Source organism: Kogia breviceps, chromosome 3 (assembly GCF_026419965.1).
Source record: "Kogia breviceps isolate mKogBre1 chromosome 3, mKogBre1 haplotype 1, whole genome shotgun sequence".
In the NCBI taxonomy this organism is placed as follows: Eukaryota; Metazoa; Chordata; class Mammalia; order Artiodactyla; family Physeteridae; genus Kogia; species Kogia breviceps.
In genome coordinates this window covers 188,457,999-188,470,517 of record NC_081312.1, presented here as the reverse complement: position 1 = coordinate 188,470,517, position 12,519 = coordinate 188,457,999, and the positions used below count along the sequence as shown (strand labels likewise).

General features: G+C 40.1%; 1 protein-coding gene across 2 annotated transcripts in view; it reads right to left on the bottom strand.

The window, feature by feature from the left end:
• MKX (mohawk homeobox) overlaps positions 1–12,519 on the bottom strand; it is a 62,114-nt gene that overhangs the window by 38,041 nt on the left and 11,554 nt on the right. For both annotated transcript variants that reach the window (XM_067030601.1, XM_059058693.2), the window contains exons 4-5: positions 11,913–12,066; positions 11,147–11,482 (exon numbers count right to left, since the gene is read on the bottom strand). In XM_067030601.1, the coding sequence (XP_066886702.1) occupies positions 11,147–11,482; positions 11,913–12,066 (490 nt within the window). The remainder of the gene's footprint in view (positions 1–11,146; positions 11,483–11,912; positions 12,067–12,519) is intronic.

Sequence of the window (12,519 nt, the reverse complement as noted above, 5' to 3'; positions counted from 1 at the left end):
AGCAGCATGACACAGGACAGAAGGAGCCCGTGCAGATTTAACCCAAGGTCCCCTCCCTTCCTGGCCTCCTTCCCCACCTCAGGGCCCAGCACCCCAGGCAGGTCCTCTACCTGCCACCAGGGGCTCCGTAACGCTCCTGAGAGATGTTCCTCCTGTTGCTCAGAGCCCAAGTTCTGCTTCTAACAGAGGTAACATGGTCTGTATTTAACTATGACATTCAGTACACTGTGGGCCTCCTTCTCTCCCTAGAAATTTCACAGAACCTCAGATTATCAGAGGTGATAAGGTACTTACGGATCATCTTATCACAGCCCTCAGGTGATGGCTAATGGAGCCAAGGCCCTGGTTAATAAAGGCACTTGCCTTAGAACACATACCCAATTGCTAGCCGTTCTGGCTGAATACAGAGCTCCTGATTTATAAGGCAATGCTCTCTGCTCTTTCCACGTTATAACTTCCTGGGGCTTAATCTACAAGTGGGTAACTTCAGGTCAGGTAAGGAGGGAGGATGGAGAGAAAATCTGGATACAGAAAGTCCTTTTCCAAACCACAGATGAAGCAGCAGATATTTAACTATAGTAAAATATACATTAAACTTGTCATGCTTCCATTGGTCTGGGCCTCCACCCAGACCTTTATACTATCATTTTAATTAAAGCGTCTGAGAGAATGAGGTCAAATATAGATCATTCACTTTTCTGGGTCTTCTCTGAGCTTCCTATTAGCATTTCACTGAGCGTGTGCAAGGGGGCAGGGATTAGGAACAGTATTTGGGGGTTGGTAATATGTCATGAAATCATAAAATTGAGCTTTTTAATATTTTCCTAATGAGAGGAAAGTTACTGTAACTATAAACTAAGATTTTACTGCTTCAATCATAGCAACCGTGAAATAGTCTTCAAACACCTTTCAAGATAGTTGAGAATTACTATTCCAGATGATTTATGTTTACACTTTTTAAAGGACATTTTAAGAACAAAATATAAATTAAAAAAAAAAATCTTCTGGAAGAAAAAAGTACACAGGTTAGATAAACTGGAGGCCCCATGGGTTGGGAGTAAATCTGAATTGGTACCACGATTTCTGAATAGGTCTAAAGTAAAGGAACCCAGGAGACACAGTAAAAACTAAAGACCAACTGCACTACTGACAAAGTTGTAAAAATACTCCTTGATCCATCTGGATAGAGTTAGCAGCCCAGAAGAGGAGTAAAGAAGGAAAAAATACAGCGAGACCAAATGCAACCAAGAGGATAACAGAAAATGCAAAACAATGCTAACACTCAGCCTCGGCTGCAAACTAGCGAAGGCCGGTGGATTCTCAAGCAGCCATTTAGCTCTGCGCTGGGCGAAGATATCACAGCAAAGGCACTTGGCACCAAGCGACTGCTGGTCAGGGATTGTACGTTTAGAAACGTAAGACCCAGTCACATTTAAGGGTTCTTGTTCTTGCCAGATACCCATCCTCTTGCCCCGAAGCCATGTGACAAGCGATCCTAAATACCACTTTGCCTTTTACACATCTGCTGTCTAAATCAGTGCAGAAACTGGACGCGGCAACTCTGAATCCTGGCCTCAGCAAAAGGGTGCGTTTTAGTGTCATAATGACAGTCCTGGCAGCACAGGGCATTCTTACTTCAAATGTCTCTGCCATACTGAGAGCTCTGTCCATCGTAACCTGAGTCTGGCCCGATCGAGGGGCTACCGTTCTGAATTTTAAATCCAGGGGCAACTATGTGAAAGCTTAAACAGCAACTGTTTCTTGGAAATCCCACTTTGTGAATGGTTGTCTCCGACTACTTTTCAGCACTTTAAAAGGTTTCCTTTTCACTTGCGTTGTTTTTCCATTTTAATTTCATCTCACCAAACTGGTCCTCTCAAAACCACTATTCTAGAAAACGTTCTGCTCTTCGTTTAAATGAAGCCTGATCAAAGGCAACATTGCTTTATATGATGATACCAAAAAGGGAACACAGTCTTTCTGTCAAAGAGGTCCATTTTGGTCACTGTATCAAAGCACTGAGTCAGTGCACGAGAGGCTGTTTCTAACCCCATCCGCAGTCCAGTGACTGTGGAAGACGGCACACAAACCTACAGTGCCATCTGGCCACCAGCAAGCTGCTGCCCCATCGGTGGCCCGGTGGCATCTACAGTGCAATTTAGCTTTTCCTACGTGACATTTAGTGAAGCGTCTGATCTGAGGAAATGCTACAGGTGAATCCGACCCCGAAGCACCTCAGCGTTATCTTGCACTGCAGCACCTACTGGCCTGAGAAAAAGACTCAGCACTGTGAGAAGCTGATGAGAGATGTCGGTGCTGAAAGCTGAGTCCAATGGATCTTCCCCAAACCACTTTCCAACTGGGTTGTTGGTATCACTCACATTTTTTCAGACCACTTTCAGGTAATGACTCAAGGTCTCCAGGGCAGACCCACGGCAGGGGGAAGATACCACTGGTCATTTTCAAAAGCCACTTTCTTTTCCCAACTATGTTCAATTCTACTACTACTACTGCTACGCACAGACACAGACACACACACACCAAGAGATTTTTGCCCGGCAGCAGTTAACTGTTAGAGATCTACAAACCATTCCTCTTTCCCTTAGTAACACAGGTAATACCAGATGTCTATTACAATCTATAATCTACCAACGTGCGTGAAGACTTTTCCACTGCAGCCATTAAAATAGATTAGTTTTTTTAAAAAATGCACACACACACCTATCCTAAATTCTGAAAAGTTCAACACTAATGACAAGCTTTTCAAAGTAAAAGTCAATTAAGTACCTGAAATTGCCAAAAGCTGTAGACCTACTGTACCAATGATCAGGATTGCATTTCCAAGCAACCCAGCAACTTGCATACAAAAAACCCAACAATTTCAATGCCCACTGTAGAGCCCAAAGCAATTTCCTAATCTGCAAATTAAGGGATTGAACTGGAAGATCCTTTAATGTTTAATGCTGAATTTATAAAAATCCTTGCCTGTTTTCCTCTTTAGTACAATGAAAATAAGATAAATTAGGTAACACAGAGAGGAAAGGTTCATTATGCAGCTGCTATTTAAACATGCCATCCTTCATTTAAACTGAAAACCATAAAAAATTCAAATGTGAAAAAAACCAAAGTGAAAATTGTTATTATTATTTTGCTTCCTCAAAACTCACAACTATAAATGATATAATTTCTAATAGAAAAACAAGAACACAAGCTTCCAAAATTTCAAAGTACCAAAATTCAGGACTAGAAGAAAACATATTTATTCTGAGTAAAAATGCTGTTACATCAACAAGACAAAGTTTGACATAGAAAAATACCTGTTTAATTTTAGAAACAAAGTTGGGAGGCAGAAGGGAAAAACTAACTGAGCCGCACCAAGAAAGAAAGAAAGAAAAGAAACCACTTCCACACTCATTAAATAGAATGTCTTGTTATTTTCACAGACAGTAACAGCTTTCTGACACCCATTTCAGGCCCAGGCTGGAGAGGTGTCAACGGGTCTTGTTTGGTCTTGTCAGTGTGTAAAGAGTTTACAGACCTGACTGAAGTCAGAATTAGTGGGAGTTAGGCACTTATATTCCTTATACACAGGAGAAGGGGGAAAAAGGTCCTTTTATGCCAGCTTCGAGTTTGGCTTGAGTATTTATGACTTATTTAGAAGCCCTAGGGAATGAAAAAAGTCTCTTGATGGAAATACTGACACAGTCTGCAATACAGTGACATGAACCAGCACGTCTATGAAACCGCACCAGGTGGGACTGACCACTCCAGCCAGTCGAAATGCAGTGGCGGAAAATCAGCTACAACAGACTGAATGCCAGGAGACAGTCCTGCCAAAATATAGGGGACACCCCTGCAGAATCAAAATGTCATGTTGATAAACCTGTTTTTAACAGAAAAACAGGTAAAATGTATGGGATCTTTACTCTTACATGTGGCGGAAAGAGAAAATGTAAAATTTCTGCATCGATGTTCTCCAATTCTATCACAGGATTAAAAATAGTCATTCTTAAAAAGCCCAAGTAGTCACGTCAACCCCGAGAGTGAATGGGCCAGAAGAGTTTAAATCATTGGATCTAAATCTGTGCTTTGTTTCTTAAATCGCACCCACAAGGCAGTGACCTGGATAAGTAGACAACAGGTACCATTACTTAGTGAAGTCAAATTCATAGAAGTTCCCTTTCTTTTCATTTGCCTGTTTGCTATACTTTTTATTCTTCAGTGGATTTTCTTTAAACCAACTAAACTTTTCCATTTATCATCCTTGCATTTTCCTGAAAGTCACTCTTTTAACTTGAAAATTGGTTTAGTTTCATTTTATACTTTCTAAGTTTTTATTTCAACTCTCTTAAACATCTCAATTTTAAGCTTCATTCTGTTTACTTTTTTCTACCGGTTTTAACTTTTTTTGCATTTGCCTTTTTTTTTTTCACCCATTTAGACTTATTCAGGACCACTTTCCTTCTCTTGTCATGTTCGCAGACACAGATCCACATGTACATCGGTACATTAAAATGTCTTTCATGATTTAAGAGGCAGAGACTAAATCCCGAAAACACTAACTCGCTGACTTGAGAAACAGTTCCGGAGCAAAGATGCGAAAGACACTATTAGGTGCTAGACGGACTATAAAAATGAATAAAATACCATTTCAGGGCCTCGGAGAGCTTTTAATACACACAAGGCAGTGAGTATCAGCACGAAAGAAGAGATAGGATGCAGCTGCATTTCAGATGCAATCTGTCTGTATTCACACAAATTTGAAACGTGCTGCTGTCATTCTAAGGCACCACATGGAGGGAACACAATATAAAGGGACAAAAAACCCAGGATCAAACACAGCCCTAAAAATGCATACTTTTTCTAAGCTAGGCTGCCGTATTTTTTTTTTTTTTTTTTCGGTACGCGGGCCTCTCACTGTTGCGGCCTCTCCCGTTGCGGAGCACAGGCTCCGCACGCGCAGGCTCAGCGGCCATGGCTCACGGGCCCAGCCGCTCCGCGGCACGTGGGATCTTCCCGGACCGGGGCGCGAACCCGCGTCCCCTGCATCGGCAGGCGGACTCTCAACCACTGCACCACCAGGGAAGCCCTGCCGTATATTTTTGATTTGTTTGTAAGCCAGGTTGTTGAATGGGGCTGTTAAGTCTCAGCTTCTACGTATTGACTTTCTCAGGCTCTCACAAGATACCGAATAACAAAGAAAAGTGAATGAAAAACTAACCCCTGAAGGAGCCAGCAAACTGCTTATGCCAACATGTGTTCCTTTTTCTATTTCTGTCTGCCATGAATCTCTCAGTTTTTAACAGTAGGTGGAACACTTACACTTACACAGTTTCATTTAAATTTTGCAAGTGAATCCATAAAGAAAATTTACTTTCAAAGCTCAAGCTAATGTGCATTTCAGAAATAACCCATGTGAATGTGTTTTGCCATCATCATCACTGATAAACATTTGATAATCTATAGTGTTCAGAATATCATGCTTAAGTTTTTATAATTCTACCCCAAGCCTCCCCGAAGCTCAGAATTTCTGAAAGTCTCATTTCGAAGGTTACTGCTTTGGAATAAGTAATTAGGAAAGATCCCTTTTTAAAAGGCCATCAGAAAGACACTGTTCTTTATTCAAAGGCATCAGGAACAAGTTTAGAGTTGTGGTTAATCCTAAAATTACTGATTTGAAGGGTGGAAACATACAAAAAGCAACAGGAGGAGGAAGTTTAGAGGAGAGGGTGCTGAAGCACACCTCATACGCTGTGTTTCTTACTGTTAAGTCTAGGAGAGCAGAAAATCCTATCTTTTTAAAATTGGTCCTTAAATTTCTATCTGGAAATTTCACTTAGGTGGAAAACCTCATTTCCAGATGGTATCTGATAGGTGAGGTATTATTGCAGTAAAGACACAGGACAAAAAATTGGATAACCTTTCAAGTATCCTTTAAATGTCACAAACTGGGCTGGTGATAGAGGGTGTTATTATTCTCTGCTGGAGTACAGCAACAGTCATTTGCATGCCAGGAAAAGAATGTCTGGAGTCATCCAACAGGGCTAAGCTTAATCTTTCGCTAAAAACAAGGAAGTGACAAGCACAAAACGGGAAATAAAAGAAGACGAAAGTATCCAAAGTCGACTTACTGGTCAACAAAATTCCAAAGAGAAACGAGCGTGTACACAGAAACCCATGCCATCCTTAACAGCTGGCTCTTGACAAAGCCTTCTGTCAACCACCATGAGGCGTAAGCTACCCCCAAACACCTACAACTGATGAAACAAAGTAGGAATGATTACTCACTGTTCGAAAGGATCTGACAAGGCAGTTCTTTACATCTTTCCTCTGTTTCACTTAAACTACGATTTCTTTGATGAGTAAGGCCCAGGGCTCCAGCGAGCCTAGAACGTTTTCGTTTGCGGTCTGAAGGCATGAAAGGGCACCTCGTACATGGACTTGTGCCCCCAGAAGTTTACTGTGAAGTCAGAAGTGTAGAATGGAGAGCGCCATTGTGCCAAAGAAACTCTGCTATAAATTAAGGTTAAATCCCAGGCTAATCCAATGGTTTACTGAACCCATGAGCATCCCTGGCTCTTACTACTGATAGCACCAGCTTAAATTCTAAAGTACACAAGTGTGCAGGAAGAGAACGGAAAGAGAACATCTCCACCACCCACCAGGGTCATCATTAGCCAAGAAAAAACATTCGGAGATGGCATTTAGCTTTCTGTCATTCTCCCAGACTTGCTTTCTACTGCCTTGTCTTTCCCCAGTAACCCAAATCCCTAGTTCCCTCATTTTGCCCCATTTGGCCGGCCATTCAAATGGACTCCACCTCCCAAAGGGTCCTGTGCACCAAATGAATGACTTCTTTTTTCGGTCCGTCAAAATCTCCATTTCTTCAGGGTATTCGCCTCAGTCAAGTGGAGGGGAAGCTAATCTGACTAATTCACACTAACATAGAAAAGAGTTCTATCCGCCAATGTTTTTGCTATACCAGATGTGCATAATTAAAAGGGATTTTAGGCAGTTTAACAAGAGGAAGTTGCAACATTCAGCCTTGTGGGAGCAGAGTCAATTTATGAATTATATAAATTCATAAAGCAGTGGGAAGCAGTGGGGCTCTGAGAGTACCCATTAGAGTGTGCTCGACATTTGTAAGTTGGTCCCTTGTGAGCTGCGGAGAGAGAATAGGAACTTGTCCTCGTGCCAGCAACAGAGCAGGGACGTTCACGCGCTTTATTTCAAGACTTGCCTGACAGCCCCCTCACCAAGTATACTTCTTAGAAACGTCTCCTTTCTCCCTCACTGAAGAAGGAAATTTAGTAGTCTTGGTTTAGGGTAAATTAAAGTCAAACCCAAGTTAGGAAAGCCTATAGTGAGGACTCACTCTGGAAGATGCCGCAGATGGCGGCCGGCTCCTTCACGGATGGCCCCATCTGGGGACATGAGCCCTGAGTCAACAGCAGTGGAGGTACGTATGATGCTAGAGTCCTTATCCTGACACCTCAGAGAGAAGACCTGCTCCATCGGATATCTGAGAATTACCATCCATTCACCTCACATGACGAAGAGGATTGTATTTTTTGTTTTTGTTTTTGTTTTGCGGTACGCGGGTCTCTCACTGCTGTGGCCTCTCCCGTTGCGGAGCACAGGCTCCGGATGCGCAGGCTCAGCGGCCACGGCTCACGGGCCCAGCCGCTCCGCATCATATGGGATCCTCCCGGACCGGGGCTCGAACCCGCGTCCCCTGCATCGGCAGGCGGACTCTCAACCACTGCGCCACCAGGGAAGCCCGAGGATTGTAATTTTAATTTAGGTGACTTCATTCAAAAGATGACACTAAGTGACTAGATTTTCTTGTGTATTACTTAACTGTATTTAGAAGCAATAACCTTAATAATTCTGATCAATTCTAATGTTATCATTGCTGCTGTCAGATTACTTATTGAGAGCCTACCATGCCCCTGAAAAAAGAACATCTTTTCTTGTTTTCCTGCATGTTGTGGGAGACTGCAGATTAGAGAGAAATATTTAATGTCTACATAAAATCAATAAAAACATGTTTGCATCTACTTGGATGGTGTCTAATAATATCTTCAATTGGGATTACTGCTTTATAATCTACCAGGCTTCTCCCTGCTAGAGTTTGACAAGTGAAATGAAATTCAGTGATATATTAGCCTTCCAAACACCAACTCTTTCTTTCACTTGGCTTTTTGACTCCCTATATTTAGTGAAATGCATCATGAGATAGCAGCTGTCTTACAAAAATGGGTGGAAAAACGGATACGATTTCTCAACACAGATAAACCAATAAATTGTATTTAAAGGTGATCTCTTCTGAAAAAAAAAAAAATTAAAAGCCGAAATCTTTGTACTACTATAGAACTAGGGTGGTGGAGGGGATCGTGTCTGAGAGCACACTTAGAAGGTGGCTGTTTGGATGAGGAAGGAAAGATACAACCAGAAGGAACTGAAGGGATTCAGAATAGCCTGTATGCCACAGAAAACCAAAGCAGCTGTTCAGAAAGTACTTACTGAAATTCTCTGTTCCACCACTTATGCATGACTGCGAACCCAGATACAACTGCATCAGCATTGTCACTCAATTCCCACAGAAGACAGCCACTTACTGTCTCCGTCTGAAATCTGGTAGACCAGTTTGAGACCAACCAGTCTTTCCTCACTCTCCATCCACAAACCCCAAAACTGTATTCTGTTCTTTTTAAGCTTATATATATGCACGAAAATCCAGAAGTTTACGTGTCTAGGCTGCCATCTCATTGCTTGCGTAACGAAAAGATAGGTTTGATTCAAAACTAGAATTTGGCAAATGAATAGTCCATGACACGGGCCAAGTGCATTTGGAATGCTTTAATAAGAACACATGGCCAAGTTACTTCACTTCGAAAAGCATCAACTATACAGGCATGCTAGTCCCTCTTTAGCTTTACATTTTGTTACCTTGGAAAAGAGCACGGGTTCTCAGAAGACCCAGCACACTGGGGAAATTTCATAGGCACGTGACCTTGTTTTTACTGGGCAACATAAATGTACAAGAAAAAAAATTTTAAACAACAGTCCTTCAATTACACCCCCTCATCAAATTGTAATTTTCATTGTTTTTATCTCTTTTTTTTGTTCGTACACACTTGTCATAATTATACTCAGTGTATCCACAATTAAATTGTTTTCACTTAACACTACAATATTTCCCATGTTGTTTCATAGTCCGTATCAGTATTACAAATAAAAATTTTGACTTTTATGCTATCTTAATCTGGTTTGGGATTAGGATAACATTTACATTTTTCAAAGCTGGGATACTTCCCATGTTTTTATATGTTCCAGAAAAATGTATAAAGCATAGGAATTAATTATTTCTTCAAAGTTTGAAAAAAAATACAGTGGATCTGTCAAGTTATCTATCAAGTGTTTTGGGAACTGAGTTTACTAAAAACCTTAATTTTTCCTGCATTAGTGGTCATTTAAACCTTTTCTTATTATGAATTAATAATTTAATTTGTGTGAATAATAGCAATTCACTTCATCCATATATTTGCATACAGTATACTGTCAAACAATTGTGCATAGTACTTTATCATAATTTTAAAAAATATTTTTAATAACTATATAATGATTGATAAATCCTTTCTTATTTCCAACTTTAATTTGTGTCCACTTTTGCTTGAATTTTTTTTACTACTGACTTCAAAAGAGCCAACTCTTGATTTATTTATCTATTTTTCAGCCTTCCATTTTACCACTTTTTGTTTTCTGTTTATTCTTTTTCAATTATCTGTACTTGAATGACTTGGTTTATTTTCCTTTTTCTCAAACATTCTGAATTACTTACAAGTTCTGTCAGTTAGGTATTAGTAGATAGTTTTAAATTTTTCATTATTGGCTAAATTATCTTTTATCGCATCTTTCACTTCTTCCTAGACCCGATTTATTATTTACAAGGCTATGTATTTCTGAGTGTTTGGAGTTGTTTTCATTATTGGAGTTGGAGATACAAACAGAAAATGAGATTAAGTCCAAAACGTATTGAGATTTCCTCTGAATCCTCATAGATCTTGTACATATTTGTAGACACTTAAAAATCAGATATCTGGCTAAATAACCTTAAGGATATATTAAACAGACCAACTTTAAATTTCTCTATAAAGCTCTACTGTTCACATATCAAGCTCCTTGATGTTATAAGGACTAAACGTAGTAGTACTTGTGTAGTACTTAGCATAGAACCTAGCATATGACAACTATTCAATAAGTGGCTGGTGGCGTATGTGTAATAAGAGCGGTAACAGTCGTCTAGCAGTGGTTACGCTGCTCCAACCTCTTGCGCAGGCTCAGCAACACCACTGATCTGGAGAAGAGTGACTCGCTGTGTGTTCTTGGCCGGGGCTTTCTTATCTGTGACATAATGTGGCTGGGCTGCACGCTCCCTGAAGTTACTAATTCCAGGGGTAACGTTTCTAAATCTCACCGCCTGGCGTTTCAGGATCTGGAGTCTACCTACACCAGATGCAGGGCACACAGTCCTTTGTAATGAAGCCCTGAAGTCAAGACAGAAGATTTTACCGAACTTGCCACTCCATCTGAAAGTTGTGGACAGGTAGAAACTGATTCACTATTTGCGGACTAAAAGCAAACATTTCAAAGCTACTTATAGCCCTACTTGTGCATTTCAGGAATAAAAGTAAAATTTCCAAAGCAATTTAAGCCATGTTTCCTTCACAAACGTCTTGGCGCCCATGCTAGTTTCTGTTCCTTGTCCATCACTATAAGTAACCAAAGAACTTAAGAGAAAAGATGGAGTACAGAGTATCTGCATGGCTGGTTATAATCCGGGATATTCCGCCATTATAATTTATTCATAAAGCCAATACATATCTCCTCTAAGAATGTTTATCACTAAGATTAAAAATTTCTATTAAGGATGAAAACTTCCCAGTAAACCATCATCTACTAACAAGCCTATCTGCTAATTAAGAACAAAACGAAAGCTTTCAAACTGAATTACAGGCCATAATCTGTACATAATCTGATGCACAAGCAATAAAAATTACGCCTTTACACCTGTCAAAAGAAAGCCCTCTGCTGCAGGTTTGATTCTGTCTTAAACAAGGTACCACAAAAAGCACAGACTTACCTGTGCGATAGACGAAATTGCCTTCGGTTTCTGACGACGAGGGAGACACCAATTCCTCCTCAAATTCATTGGAACTAAAAGATCCTGAATGGTTTCTCTGCCTTGCCTTTCCCATCATGGCAGCATTTGTGACCATGACGTGTCTCAAAGAGTCGTTAAGGTAACGATTCAACAAGCTGCTCTTGTACTTGGGGGGCGATACGTAGTCCTCATTGGCCCGTGACTCTGGCCTCACTCCCGCTTTTATGACTGAGCTCTCACTTTTAATCACAGGGTGGTGAACTGGATTATTATAGCCTTCTTCATTCATGTGGTTTCGTGGAGGATTTTCTCCATCTAAGGGGGGAGAATATCACCAGGTAGTACTTACACATACTTTTCCCCAGCCACCCAACTGTTACATTTAATGATCTTAAAAATATATAGGAAGAATATTTCAAGTGTATAAAATTATCTTTGATATTTAAGATTAATTTTTAGGCAAAGGAAAGCAGGAATCTATATAATCTCTCCCTTTGGTATGTTAATGTTAATGAACTTCATAAAAAATGTTATTCTGACACATGATAAATCTATGAACAAGAGGAAGCAGCCATAATTTGGCTGGTCATTTACAGTATTGTAAAAATAAAGTTACCTCATGCAATAAAAAAGAACCATTATGGAACCATCATGTTTTGTGGGATCAACCTTAAAAACAGCAATTGAAGTGAATGTCCCCTTACAAAGGCAGAGCAAAGAAAGCAAGATAAAAATACTAACAAACCTTCAGAACATGAGTCATCACTGCTTACACTCAGCCGCTCAGCGTTTCCTTGAACATACTTATTGTACAACTTTATTCGTAAGGCCCAGCTTAAATCTGGCTGTCGAACAGTATTCTTAAGCCGACGTCTTGCATTAGCAAACCAATTTGACACCTAAAAAAGTTTTATTTCTCAATTAATACAACATAAAAAAATTACCCATCATACATTTACTTTCCCAGAAAGGACCTAAGCCTCTCTCATAATCTCTGATCATTACATACTCTCATGACATAACAGTATTGGACATTTATATCCTTTCATTCATTCATTCAACAAACGTGCTGAGCACTTACTGCACAGAATGAGCACTAACTGTATTCTGGGAATTAAAAACATATTGAAGGGCTTTGCCATAAAATTTTCAGTCTAGTAAGAAAGGTAGGAGAGTACACAAATAACTCTAGTATGTATTCACAACAGCCAATACATGAAAGTAACCTAAATGTCCATCAACAGATGAATGGATAAAGAAGATGTGGTACATATATACAATGGAATATTACTCAGCCATAAAAAAGAATGAAATAGTGCCATTTGCAGCAACATGATGGACCTAGAGATATC